Consider the following 15442-nt stretch of genomic DNA (forward strand, 5'->3'; position numbering starts at 1 on the left):
GTTAGTTGATGCACTCGTGTGTGTGATTTGTCCACTGTTTCTTTATCATGGCAATGCAGCATGTTTCTGTCTCAGAGATTTTCAGCCAGACTTTCTAATCAAGGAGGATGCAGGCCAGAATGGCCATATCAGGACTCACCAGGAGGAGCCCCACATCAGGCTGGGTTCTTGATTTTGCTTCTTTGTGACGAAATATTTTCAGAATTTTCAGGTCATACCTTTTGTGTGTGTTGTGCTAATGTCTTCCTCATCTGGGTTAGTTTTTAGTTTTATATATGTAATGGGGAAAATTATATAATTTTTCGTAATTAATGCGGAAATGCATATGCATTGGTGCTTGAATCACTCCAATTAACAGGAAATAGATATTTGGCTTTAAAGAATATATATAGGTGAAATAGAAATAATAGGATATTTATGTACTTAACTGTATATGTTTCATTGGGTCTGTTTGAATGAGCTTTAGATTTTAAGAAGCAGTTGTTTGTTAGCCAGCTTGTGAGAATTTGAAAAAGCTTTAAAACCCAGCTTCTCCATCTTCTGACTTCTTAATTCATTTTCTAGAATATATAACTATAGATTCTTAAAAGTTATGGACCGTTTGGGACAGTTTTTGGCAAAAGCAGCTTTTGAAAAAAGCTATAGCCGGAAGAAGCTCCCCTATTATCTTAAAGAAACAGTACTTGTCTGAGACAACACGACGGCACATAAGCTAAATTTTAATCAAGTCGGCACACAATTGGGTCAGTACTCAGTACTGTATACGCCATGCTCCAATATGACCTGACCAAATAGTAGTTGTCTCAACAATTTAATTATATATATGTGTCCCAATATTATTGTTTGTATCATCTCTGTATATGGATAACATATTTATTGTTATTGTTATTTTTATGTCATCCTATATATTGTCTGTATATTTTACTAATTGATTTATGTTTTTTTATGTTGTATATGATGCTGAGTTGTTTTTCTTTTCCTCAGTCCACACATATGTACATTGTCATATGCTCCATCAGTCAAGAGACCATAAGAGTGTACTGGTTGATAGGGACCATTCGATCGGTGTCGGATGATATTTAATTGCCATCTTAGTGGCTGAATAGATTAGTTGAATATGACATATGGAATTGGTGTGGAGTCAAACTTTATTAATGTGTTGATAAATTCTGGTTCCCCTCCATCCATACTTGTGATTGAACCCTCAAGTTCTTTAATCTATATTCCCCTAGGCATGCATGTGTGGTTGTACATTTTGCACATATATGAGTGCATGCTAACTAGGGTTTAATTTAATTTCTTTCCTCATTATTTTGCTTGCCTTGCGCATGATATCTCTTCCACGTATAAGGTGCATTGTTATAGGTTCAAGAATATTTGGTTAGGTGTATGGAAACTATATAGAATATTTTCTTAAATGTTATATGACCTTATAATTGATCAAGATGATTTCTTACGTGCCCTTGAGTTTTTGCTCAATCTCTTACGTACCTCTAAATTTTACCTCTCATCTACTAAATGCCCTTAAATTTTCATTATAATTTCCTCTATACATATTCTGCAAATTGAACATTATCTTTTTTAAAAAAATCAACATTATTGCCCTCTCCTGTACTTACATGCAACATTACCGAGAAAAATAAAATTGTCTATCTGAAAATATTCATTCTAAAAAAACAAAGGGGATAGAATTATTTGACCACAAATTTGAAAACTGAGATTTAAAATTTTTAAATTAAAACTAATAAATTTTGTACAACATTTTGCCAAAATTTATGCCCAAACAAAAAAAATCCATTTTGGTTCTAACTTATTTGACCAGAAACTTGAGAGATGAAATTTAATCTTATTTTAAATTATTTTTGAGGTTTGAAATTTTTCAAATTTTTGTGTAAAAAATTCTACCCTGTTTGATTTTATTATAAACTATTTTCACACATTGAGATTCATGCTTTTTAAGTCGATAGCATATAAGTACTTACATGAGAGAAGGCCAATATAGTTATTTTAGAAAAATAGGATAAGCTAATAGAATGAGTGTAGAGGGGATCAAACTTTAAAATCAGGGTCTAGGAATAAAGCAAAATTTGTAAAAACTTATGTGTAAGTAAAGATTTTTCTCTAATGGATCTTATACATGTGAGCACCTGATTTTACAAGGCATCCTATGAAGAAACCATATTTAAATGGAATGACTAGTACCATTTTTTTAAAAAAAAGCAATAGTCAAAATAACATGGTTGAGGACCGAATACCGCAAAAGTCGACGATACAAAATTACAAAAGAGCCAATGATGTGCGTGATATTTAATTGATAAATTATCAATTGTCTTATGGTTTTCGTCAAAGTATGATCACAAGATAAGAAAACAATATTGGCCTTACCTGTGCAATTGTGTGACGTGTGGGCCAGTTTATTTTGGATATTGACCAATATAATGATCTATTTGATTCAAACTATGGTGACATTTATTTTAAAAATACAACTTGATCATATGGTGATTAACTTTATTAATCCAGCATTATTAGTCATATTTATACAGATGACCTACAGCTAGCTCTAGCCATTTCAATGACCAGATGATGAGAAGGGAATTTAAGAGCCTGCAAATTAGAGATACTATATATGAGAGATGTATGCATGACATTAGCTGTAGAAGAACAATAGAGAGATACAGGTGTCATTCATTAATTAAACTAATTAATCAGAATTAATTTTTGGCTAGCTAGACAGACACATATTTATACTCTCTCCGCTTAGCTCTACTCCCATCCGTCTCAAAATATAACCGTTTATACATGTTTCTAAAGATTAGAATTGATGCGAAAAATATTTGTAATCGGCTAAGATGTCAAAGCATTTAAATAAATTTAATAGCGAAGGAGGTAGAAGAAGAAACGGTTTATTTTTAAGATAAATTTAAATATCAGAAATGATTATATTGTAAGACGGATAAATTTTAACGTTAGTTCACATGACACCACCCTCGCCAGCTGCTGCTTCTCTTTCTTCCCCGGTGCGTCCATAAATACCAGCGCCACCCTCCCCTGCACCACCACCACCTCCGCCATTCCACAGCTCTAAGCTTTCGCGCCATTCCGGCCGCATTCCCCGGCGACGAGCGAGCTCGATCGATCACGTAACGCCGGCATGGTGGTGCCTTCCGCAACGACCCCGGCGAGGCAAGAGACGGTGGCGGTGGCGGCGGCGGCGGCGTCCCTGCAGGGCATACCGACGGTGGACATGTCGACGGCGGCGGCGTCGCGGGGCGCGGCGGCGAGGCAGGTGGCGAGGGCGTGCGCGGCGGGGCATGGGTTCTTCCGGTGCGTCGGGCACGGCGTGCCGGCGGCGCCCGCGGCGAGGCTGGACGCCGCCACGGCGGCGTTCTTCGCGCTGGCGCCGGCCGACAAGCAGCGCGCCGGGCCGGCGAGCCCGCTCGGGTACGGCTGCCGGAGCATCGGGTTCAACGGCGACGTCGGCGAGCTGGAGTACCTGCTCCTCCACGCCAACCCGGCCGCCGTCGCGCACCGGGCCAGGACCATCGACGCCATGGACCCCTCTCGCTTCAGGTACGTGCCTACATGTACTCTTGCGTACTCGGCTATATATACTTATACGTACTCATACTCAATTAATTAATCTCGTATATATTGTACTGTATATGTGTACACTACGTGTCAAAGTATGCATGCTTACGTGGCACATGTATTTATGGAACATTATTATGGTATTATCTACATAAGTAATGTTTGTGCAACGGTTTTTTTTCTGTAATGCTATTACTATCATGTGTTGCTTGCTGCTACGGTTAATGTATAGTACCTTTGCTATAACAACAATCGGAGGCGGATCTAGCACGGGGAGGCGGAAGCTCGAGCCTCGGGTTAAAGCCATTGGACCTCATAAAGTCTCTTTTTAAAATTTTATGATAAAAAGCAACAGAAATAAAGGCTAAAACTTTATTTAACTTGTTCAGACCTCTAATATTACTGGCTAGATCCACCACTGACGATAACTATCATTACCCTTCCAGTCAAGTTGTTTTTTTTTTTACGTTTGGGGGTACTGAGTTTAACGTCAAGTGTTTTTTGTTTACTAGGCTGAGTATTATTTGAAGTGTACAATTTTCACATATGAAATTTGGTGCAGCCTTGTTCTGTCAAAAGCTAATTCCGTTGGAGATTATATTAAACCTCTGTAACTTGTTTTGGGGTTGTACCTAAAGAATAATTAATTAATTAAGTAGCTAAAATTATATCTAGTTCGTTTTGGAAAGTTCAAAATGACTTTTTTTTTTGACTCGAGGGAGTATTCTGTAAGGTATATTATGTACTTCCTTCAAAGAAGCTATTTTTTTATTTTGAGACGGGCTGGGCTGCTTTTTCTTTCTTTAAAAACTCTATCCAAAGTAAAGTTTCATGTGACATCGTAACTGAGACTTCTTCTTCAGTCACATATAGATGAACTTGGTTGTTGGTAACAACTTTAGCAGAAAACTTTAATAACAGTACAATTTCCCAAGTTTAGTTTAAGCATACATGGTACAGTACTATCCACTAAATTTCCCTTAGAAAATCTATTCACTTACAATATTTTCGCAATAAAAAATAGTGCAAATATTGCAATACTTACTTTAGAATTTCCTCTATGGACATCACATGCATGGTCTTAAACTATGGGGCAACGTGAATATATATTATTAATTAAGTATTACCAAGCTATTCTGTATATATATACACACATAATTAAACATTGCCATTTTTATTGATTTTTGCTAGGCCCCTCGTCTCTGTGCATCGATCACTAAAGTATTTATATTCAATTCCATATATATTTACTATAGCTGATCTCTACAGGGGTTTAAAGCTTGATTAACTAAGTAATTATAAAGTGTTAATGAAAGACGACTATGATCCAATGTGGTAATGAAGACGGTGCATGGGTGTCACTGTGTGAGATGAACATGCAACAAATTTAAGCTACATAATGCTTGTGCTCCTCAACTAACCGGCCGTCTATATATACATGTCATAATCCTGCACCTGTCTCACTGCTGACGTGATGTTGTCCCAGCAGTAGTGTGGGTTGGTAGCAGTAAATTGGTTTTATCAGCAGCTGGTTACATTTCCTATACATATTTTTGCATGTTGTCAAGATGTGCATTTGAGTACTGCTCAGGAGTGATGCAACAAGCATATCAGGTGTGTGTATATATAGACACACACATATATCTATGATTTTTTTTAACGATAGTGGACGGACTATAAAAAAACCAAACAAATAATTTAGCGATTTGAAAGCTAAGACTGAAAAATAGACTTTGGTGAAAAAATATCAAAATAAATTTTAAATTTAAGGTTGAGATTTTAATTTGGCTTATAAGCGTAAGTAAAAGAAAGATGGGTTGCCAACCCATGTCTCTATATCCACAAGCACGTATATAGTGTAATAAAGTATACTCTTGATGTCTTCATGCATGGGATGCATACTGTAGGATAGGCTTGGCTTAATATATTCAACTAGCTAGGGGTCTATCAACTCGTTGGAATTAATTAGTATATATTTGTGTTCAGAGGTCAAAAGAAGCTTAAGGGCCAACTTGGAATCATGCATACCTGTACTCATGCTAGTTGCAAACTTGCAATTGCAACTGATGTATAGTACCCATGCTTGCCTTCTTTCAAGTTGGTTTGGCTTGCACCTTTCATATTTGCCATGTTGTAATCTTCTGATGTAGAAGCCATGCATGTAGTGTGCAATTTATTTTAGCTATCAAGGATGGACTAAATATTAGTTTAACACAATAAGAAAAGGATGGAAATGTTAGTCATGTCATCACATACTAGAACTTCAGGCAGCTTAGGATCAATTTATATTAATTTTATTAAGAAAAAGTTGACTCAAGAAAGCTACAGATTATGCATGTGTGATTTTATAGTTTTAACTTATAACGCTAAACAAATGGGGATTTCATTTTTTTTTCAAATCTTTCATAGTACTTCAGTACATATCCATATGTATGTTGTCATTTTCAGACACAGGTCCCATCAATTAAATCACGGAAATGCATGAGTACATAGTTTTCAAAACAATAATTATCACCAATAATGGCATAATTGATGCTGTGATGGGCAGGCCAATGATAAGTTAGTTCCAACAATTTAAGATCATACATAGCTAGTTTCTAAAGCAAAAGAAAAGCATGCAATTGATGGGACATAACAAACTTGATAGCTCCACAAAATGGCCATAAAAATTTTTCTGATGGAAGTTAGGTATAATTGTGTAACCAAATAGACATGTAAAATGATCAAGCATGACAGTTGATATTTTTCATTTGTGATCTAAGAAATGACTACAAACAGTATTTTTGAAAGCGAAAGCGAATATTGCTCACTATGGAGAAAAATGTCTACCAACTGACAGAACATAATATATAAGATTTTGCTTAACTATATTTGTGTGTGCTGAATGACAAAGCTCACATATATACTAGGAGAGATTACACACCACTCACTGACTGTACTCAGAACCAGGCAGTCGCCTAAGCAGAGTTTGCTGAAAGAAAATATGATGAAATGGACGAGAAAACCCTCACTTAGGTAGCTAGAAGACCCCTCTCAGGGTCCCTCTCCAACAAACTGTGTATATTTGTGTATCAACCAATCTGACATATATGCAGTGGTTTTCAATTAATGGCAATATCCAACCACCAACTGACGCAGCAACAGAGTGAGTACTAGCATCCTTATCTACCAGAAATCTCTGTAAGCTTAATTAGCAAAGTACAAGTTTTCATGTAGAAAATGATGTGCTTAGTTGGGCTATACATGATGCTTACTTTTTGAAACTCCTCTTAGTTCTCTATCATCATATATACATCAACCATTAATATATAATATCCATACTAGTACAAGAATATTAATCTAAATGCCTTAATTAACTCAAAAGCCTAAGCTTAATTATCACAAGCACATCATTTTGGAAACATATTGATAGCAACATGCCAGTGAAGTGAACTCATAAATGGAAAATAATAATCAAGAATTTTTCAGGTTAAGAACAGAATGGCTATGAAATATTCACAGTAACCATTTTGCTATATGCAATATAAAAAGTGCGAGACAAGAAGGAAGAACCTCTTTTTGTCAATGCAACAGACAGTGTCCACGTGGAAGTACACGTCTGATGAGAATAAAATGATCCCCAGGCCCCTAAAGAGTACATCTATGCTATCCATATAAAACCAAACAAAAGAAAGGCGGCACACATGCAAAGAGTCCTCTTTATGGTAAGATAAAATGAAATGTCCCAGAGGTTGTGCAGTGGCAGGGCAGTGATACTTGATCCACGCATTGATGGGTCTTTCCATGGAGCAGTGGAAAAAAGCATGGCCAATCCTGTCAACAACACATTTTTGCCCATTGGAAAATTTGTCACCCCCCAGCTGCATGATGTACTACTGCTGATTCTGAGCTATCCGTGCATCACAAGATTCACAAGAAACGAATATAGCATGTGTTGTAGATGGTGCACAGCACAGAGGCATACATACACCCATCAGTGTATCATCTTTTCTAACTCAGGCAGAGGCAAGCAGAGGGGTGCAGCTTTTGATTTGCTGCAGCTATCAATCAGTCAAAGGCTTGCCCCTCTTTCTCCAACTTCTTTTTACTTGTCATGGCACATCGAACTGATTCTGTGATAACATTCTTTCGATAAAATTAATTTCATGCTGATTTGGCTCACCTGCTGATATTATCCGCCACTCTGTTGCAGTGCTATTGTGAATGAGTACATCGAAGCAGTGAGGCAGCTCGCATGTGAGATCCTGGACCTGTTAGGAGAGGGGCTAGGGCTCAAGGACCCCAGATACTTCAGCAAGCTTATCACAAACGCTGACAGTGACTCCCTCCTGAGGATCAACCACTACCCTCCATCATGCACCATTCACAAGCTTGACCATGATGACCAGTGCAATATCAAGAGCCTTGTCAGCACCAAGGCTAGCAATGGTGGGAATCTGACGGCAGGTGGGCGCATTGGGTTTGGCGAGCACTCTGACCCGCAGATCCTTAGCTTGCTCCGAGCAAACGATGTTGACGGGCTACAGGTGCTTCTGCCGGACCGCGACGGCAAGGAGATGTGGGTTCAGGTTCCTGCGGACCCATCAGCCTTTTTCGTCAATGTTGGTGATCTCCTCCAGGTAGTCACAGTTAATAACTACATCAACAAACAGCATTTAGATATATTACAAACAGTTTACTACCTATCAAAAGAAAAATAAATAGCATTGATTCTAAAAGGAAAACATTGATTCGCATAAGATTTACAAATTATGTGGTTTTCTTTCCAGTTGTTTATAAAAACTGTTTCTTTGCTCACTGCAAACACGAACAAAATGATTTGCACCCGATCCTTTAATTTGCATAAGATTATCTGATTGGGGGCACTTAGATGAGAACTTTGGCCCTTTTATCAAAAGACTTGCACCACTGGTATTTTGGTTATTTTCAGATTCATTCATTGTATTGCTGCAACTCTTATTGGCTAAGGAAAATTTATATTCTATCCTGAAACTACAGCTGTTTTACCCAACCGAAGAACAAAAATCACTAAAACATGATGTTTTTAGCCTGAAGATAGTCTTGTATTCCTGACATTTTTTGGCTTATCCCTTCTTTGGCCTTTGATTTTCTCAGGCTCTGACAAATGGGAGGCTGATAAGTGTCCGTCACAGGGTAATTGCAACCGCCTGCAGGCCAAGGCTGTCCACAATATACTTCGCAGCACCACCCCTGCATGCACGAATCTCAGCACTCACAGAGACGATCACAGCCAGCTCCCCACGCCGATACAGGTCATTCACCTGGGCTGAGTACAAGACGACAATGTACTCACTCCGCCTAAGCCACAGCCGCCTAGACCTCTTCAATATTGATGATGATGACAGCGACAATGCCAATGAGGGAAAAGCATAGGAATAATTAACTTTTTGTCACTCTTACGAGTGGTGATAATAGATTTATCACTGAACCTACATGTCATAGACACATGAAGACACATATGTCATAGACGGTGAGTGGCAAATCTTCTTCATCTAATCTTAAGAGTGGCAAATAGTTAAATGGCCCAGAAGCATAGAAATGGCTAGGTGAATTGCAGACAGGGCCTGTGGTTGGGTGGGGATTAGGAAGCTGTAATTGTCCCCAAAATTTTGGCTCTCTGGCAGTCTGGCTACTATTGTCAGATATCTCAGTATTATGACGGTGTAGTGTGTAAGTTGACGAATGTGCAATAGTGTTAGCATTGTGCAGTAGCTATGGTTGTACAGAAGTAATGTATCGTCGCCTTGTCAGCTAACTATTCGTGATCCCACTTATTGCTAGCATTGTACAGAAAGCTATGGGTGCATAGAAGTAATGTACTGTCGCCTTTTCAGCTAACTGTCCGTGTTCCCTCTAAATTTTGAAACCCACCCCCCACTCCACACACACACACACACACAGAGAAAACCATAGACGCACGTAACACCCTCTTCTCCCAGGTGCTAAGTAGATTTTTTTGATAATTATGATCTTTTAAAGAGTTTTTAAGTCTTAAGAGAAATAGAACACTTTTGGACACACAATTGGCATAAGCTGATCGCAATTATTTCTGCAACCCCATGCCATTACATTACACTAAATTTCATACTTTAGGACAATCACCAACTGTCAACTCAACTTACGTGCTCCCTCTATTCAAAAATATAAGGCACATTTTGTTTTGTTATAGATGCTTTACTAATATATTATTTATGTGAGACAAAAGCATAATCAAAAGAAAGTACTTTTGAATGCAAATCTAATAGCATCAATTTTATATCAGAAAAGGTATATTTATAATAGAGTAATTGTTGGTCAAAAGTCTTGTCTTAACGGAACAAAATATGCTTTTGGATGGAGGGAGTAAGTTGTTTTCCTGTGAATGGGAAGTAAATGTAGTGACAACATCACATTAAAAAGAACGTGATATTACAATTCACTTACAAATGAGAGGGTAGTAAGAGAAGATATTAAATAAGGAGGCATCTCCACCTCCCAATTTCTTTTTCGACAGCAGAAACATAATGACACCAAAAGATACATATTATTGAAGAACAGCATGCATGTTAGTAAAGAATGAGCCAGTGATAAGCAATTATTGTGATATAGGCACAGCAAATCCCTGAACGAGGTTTGCTGGGGGGCAATTATATATACAATTTTCAATCTTTCTGTACTACCAAAAGAGCTCAATCCATGGTTTTGCTATCAACTTCTCTTACTGTGCAGTGGCAGCACAGCATGGGCATGAATTATGAAACTAAATGTATGCACCACTAATAGAAAGATGTCCACTAAGAAAGTTTTCAGTTCTACATATCAGAGCAGGAAAAGAATACTTTTGATGATCTTACCTAAGGATGTTAAACATGGTTGCATGGTGTCAGCACCTAGCTCAGACGCCCTCATTCTTCTTAAATAGGCAGTTAACACAGTCTTTAATTAAGAAGATCAAATCCTTGCTTGCAAGCCAGAGTCCAGGTCAGCTGCAGGCAAGCGGAGGGGACCAACAATAGTTTGAGTCTGGTATAGTCATAATCCTTCCAATAAATCCTCCCTGCATAGTGTGTAGTCACAACTGTAGTTGATGAATGCATCAATGATTCTTCAGGGCCACTCCAATTCATGCTGGTAAATATAATCTGGAAAAAAAAGACTGATCAGGTAATTCGTGGAAAACAAAAATAATAATTATCAAGAAACCAAATAGAATTTTCATTACACTTGCCAGCATGTACTAGAGACAACAAAGTAGATCAAAATACACCACTATGCCACATACATGGGCTGCAATATGCAAAAATAAGGATATGTCAATGAAACATTTAATTACATGAAGCATACTGTAATTATTGGAAGGTAAAAATGAGCTATGGACATTGGTTATGCTACCAACTAAAGGACAAAGTAGCTCCAATCTGATGGAACTATTCATTGACCTTTCTTTTTATAGCAAAAAGAAAGGAAGCTGATCAAGTTAAGTTACAATCAATCTCAACAATAGCTAAGTACCTGCATAATCATGCCTAAGCAATTATCACTTTCAATTTTACTGTGTAAAGTCAAAATTTTATTCTGTAAAGTGTCGATTTAAATTGGACATTGTGAAAATGTCAGTTCAGCACTAATATTAGAGCAGAAATGGGGTGCTGTTAAAAAAAGTGTTAAAAGCATCATTGAATGTCCCCCAGCGTCAAGAATCAAAAGCATCACAACATGAGTAGAACAGATTAATCATAAAGCATCACAACATGAGTAGAACAGATTATTCAGCAATGAAGTTTGGTATTCCCTCTAACATGTATATAAAATGATAAATAATCCGTTCAGAAGGGAACAATAAGACTGCAGTTGGTTCGTTTAATTTGATTTAGAGGATTTCTGATAAAGTAGGTTATGAACGACAGCGCGCTGCAAGCTCCATATTCAGAATCAACAAACTCTTAAGTTTGAGATATGCCTATAAGGCTATGCTACATGCACTTGCCAGCAAACAAAATTATCATCTTGTCACCATCCCAAAGACAACCTTTATGCAACAAAAGGTGAAAGCACACTGCACCACTACATTGGAGAAAAGCATACTAAATACTAAGGGTATGGGATTAGTAACTCCTTGAATCAAACTTTTGGCATGCAGATTGAAATTGTCGCAGGTTGTCACCAGGAGTAAGCTTACATGTTGTCAATTTCATGCAGCTTTACGTTAGATGATCAGATCCGATGACGATAGCTCGCTTACCGTGCCAAACAGTTAGCCAACGTCCAGAACAAGAAATGCCCATGTACACCGATTACTTCATCCACCACATATACACGAATCATGCTAGAGGGCACAAACTGGACCAGTTTCCACTGCGCCTCCAGCATCAGGGAGATGGACAATGTACCCACAATGCTTAAACATTCAGAAACCTGGCACTGAATTTGGTAAAATTGGCATGTGGCAGCAAGCAATTCTCCCACAAAAGAATATTTCCACCACATCTGCTGGCATCTGCGTCTTCACAGATGCCCAGAGATGTACACGAGGTTTAATCAATCAGAACTGCAAGGAAAATCGTATCCATCTAATTGACACTATGACAGATTGACAGCAACCGCGTGGCTACAAGACAGGCACGGTTGCGAGCCCCCGTGCTCTTGCCCTTACCTGCAGCGGCAACAGAAGCACCCGGAGCAGAAGGAGATTCCTGAAGCCGCCGGCCTCCGCCCAGACGAAGAAACACCAGCGCCGGCGGCCACGAAGCCCCTGGCGAGTGACGAACCAACGCCTGGTGGTTGCGGAGCACTCTCCGACGTCGACGCAGCCCTCCACTCGCAGCCCTCGGCGGTGAGCCGGGGACACCTCGCCGTCCTTCCTTCCGCCGCCGCTTGCACGCCGCGATAGTGTTCGGCGAAATGCCCAAAAGCATAATGAAAGGCCAAATTGAGAAGAGAGAGGGAGGGGAAAAAAAAAAGAAAAGAAAAGCGAGGAAGGAAAAGGACTACGCTTTGGGCCGAATGGTCTTGGAATTGGATGATAAGATCGAGACGGAAAAAAGCCCATCAGTTTACCGGCCCATGATCCTTCTGTCCTATCCACGCCTAGTAGCAAAATAAGAATTTTTTTATTATTAATTTTATTTTTAAATATATTTATATAAATATATTTCCATTCGAAAAATTATAAAACTAACCTCCTCGCACCCAACCGTTGGGGGCGGTGTATAAAACACCCTCTCCTCCGGTTGAGCACGGTAGATGACGTGTCAGACGACGAACAGTGCGCGGGAGATGACCATGGTGGTGAGGAATTTTGCAGGTGGCCCCTTGCCGCCGCCCTCTGTAAGGGTGTTTTAACGGTTTGTCGGGCCACTTGCAAAATTAGCACGCACAGTTTAGAAGAGGGGATGGGGGCCTGGCCATTTTGCAGGCGGCTCCTGACCGCCAATAAAACGCCCTTACAAAGGGTGGCAAGGGCTGCTTTAAAAAAAGCCTCCTGTCCCCGACGTCGTCTCTCATGAGTTGTGTCCCATTTGGCGTCCGCCGCATCGCCTACCGAGTCCTCCTAGAGGGTGTATAGTTTTATAAACTGCGCCCACTAGTTAAGCATGAGGAGGTTAGTTTTGTAATTTTTTAAAATGAAAATATATTTCTATAAATATTTTTAAATATAAAATTAATAATAACAAAATTCGCATAATAAAAGGACACACCCTCGAATTTAGGAAATGTCCTAATTTATTTATACTATATAGGTTTCCTCCGTTCGATTTATCCCTCACCCGCTGCCAAACAAAAACAGCAACAAACATTTGAACACTAATTATGTATGGTGTAATTGTAGTAATAATTGGGCTTTACGGTCAGCTAATCATGTATGCCAATCTGTATTGTAGTGCTCATGCCGCTAGATCAAACCTCGCTTTAGCCACTATACTTCTCATGAGTGACCATCATCATGGTGCTTATAAAAGAGTTTTTGTTTGTCAAAAGTTGTTGGATCAAATGAGATTCTTAGAATCTATACAAATACCAAATAGAGCTTTAGTTTGTTTCTATTGTTATAAAATTTTAGCTGTGTTCATTCTAGATGGAGAGGTTGGGAATATAATTCCCCTTTTTTTTAATGTAGACAAGTTTAATGCATATTCTAATTCTCTTTATATGTTTACTCGATAAAGTCTAGTATGTATTTGTTATAATTTGTAACTAGGTTTAACTTTGTTGCTCTTAATATTTAAGGATATTATTCTATATCTCACCAGCGTCGATAGAAGTATGGGCACCCTTCATCATCTCCCTCAATTTTTTCTTCCTTCGATTGGCATCACATAATATTTTCTCACTATCACGTCTAGCCAGCGAGTTATTCTAGATTATATGCTTCGTAGTTATGCATGGAAAATACCAACTATGATACAAATAACCTCTACTAGTAAAATAAAATTACTTTCTTTGGCAAAAGAGTGATCCTAGCAAGGGATTGCTAAAGCACGAGATCCCGCACTATCTACTACCGACAATTCCGCTGATATATGCCACGCTGATACCCGCTAATATTAGCTAATACCAATCAAATGTTAAACCTAATACTGTAAAAGGAACAGAGTAATCTTAGCAAAAAACAACCGTTAATTTGTGATCCGGTTTTGATTGGAATTATATTCAGATTAGTTTTCTAATAGGTTTCTCCCTGTCATTTCCTATTAGGAGTAGGGTTAGTTTCCTAATAGGATTCTCCCATTCTCTCGTATTAGGGTTTTTTGATTTTCCCTTTATATATATATTGTAAACTGTACAGAAAGAGTGTGACTCCCTGTTGTATTTCACATGCATTGTAATCATCTCCTCGTAGTGGTTATTGCCAAGTGACGTCCGTTTTTTCCCACAAGGGTTTTTCATGTTAAATATGTGCCTCTGCTGTGGCTCTATTTTCCCTCGTTCCCACATTTGAATATCTCTTCTTCTTAAGTGCAATGCTAATGCTTCCACCATATCAATCTTTCTTCTATTCTCCATTTCAATACTTTATTCCTATTTATGGGCATGCCCATCATGAGAAAGAGGGTGGTCTACTTTAGACTAAATCTAGATAAAGAATAAGATGTCCGAACTAATATAATATAAGATAGAAGAAACATGGGTAGTAATGAACAAAAAAAATTACAACCACAAAGAGTTAGCAAGAGTGAACGAGATTAAGAATAGTAGGAATGATAAGAAAGAAGTCATTTTTAATGTTTAGATTATTGTCATCTAATTGCATCGCACTCCAATTTATTGTTCATGATGTTATATATCAGAGCAAGGGAGAAAGGAGAGATAGAGTGCTTGTCGGATTCACGTAGTGTTGAGGAAGAAAAATGTATGTGGTGGTGAAGGATCAAGCGGCTCTATGGTAGGTGCTTGACATGATCCCGAAGTCATAAATGCCTCAAGAAGATACGAACATTGATGAAATCATCCACCCATCTACGCATTGAGATATAATAGCTGAAGGATTTACGGCTTCAAGCGAGATACCATCTCTATTGGCAGATGCAGTACTTGGATAGAGGGGGGCTTACCATATTCTTCTTCCTTCAACTCCCAAATCTTTCTTCCGAACCTATTCTCTCCTCTTATTTTTCTCTCAATCTCAGTAAGAATCCAACGTGTAGAAGGTTTTAGAGCCCCAACAGCCACGTACGTTGGATTCGAACCTAACCAGCTAATAGAGCAAAACGAGGACTTGCCATAGAGCGAGTACAACAGGTGATATAAGCGGGCTCAAAAAATTGTTATGCCATATTTATGCTTACGTGGAGAAGAGAGGAAATGAGAGAGAATAAAAATAGACTATAGATTTATAACCAGCTATAACATAAAC

General features: G+C 38.5%; 1 protein-coding gene across 1 annotated transcript; it reads left to right on the forward strand.

The window, feature by feature from the left end:
- Positions 1-3062: 3062 nt before the first annotated feature.
- On the forward strand, positions 3063-9364 carry LOC102720239 (gibberellin 2-beta-dioxygenase 1). Its single transcript, XM_040524184.1, has 3 exons — positions 3063-3570; positions 7781-8207; positions 8704-9364. The coding sequence occupies exons 1-3, from the start codon at positions 3152-3154 to the stop codon at positions 8980-8982; spliced, it is 1125 nt and encodes a 374-aa protein (XP_040380118.1). The 5' UTR covers positions 3063-3151; the 3' UTR covers positions 8983-9364.
- The last annotated feature ends 6078 nt before the right edge of the window (positions 9365-15442 follow it).

Source organism: Oryza brachyantha, chromosome 5 (assembly GCF_000231095.2).
Source record: "Oryza brachyantha chromosome 5, ObraRS2, whole genome shotgun sequence".
Taxonomy (NCBI): domain Eukaryota; kingdom Viridiplantae; phylum Streptophyta; class Magnoliopsida; order Poales; family Poaceae; genus Oryza; species Oryza brachyantha.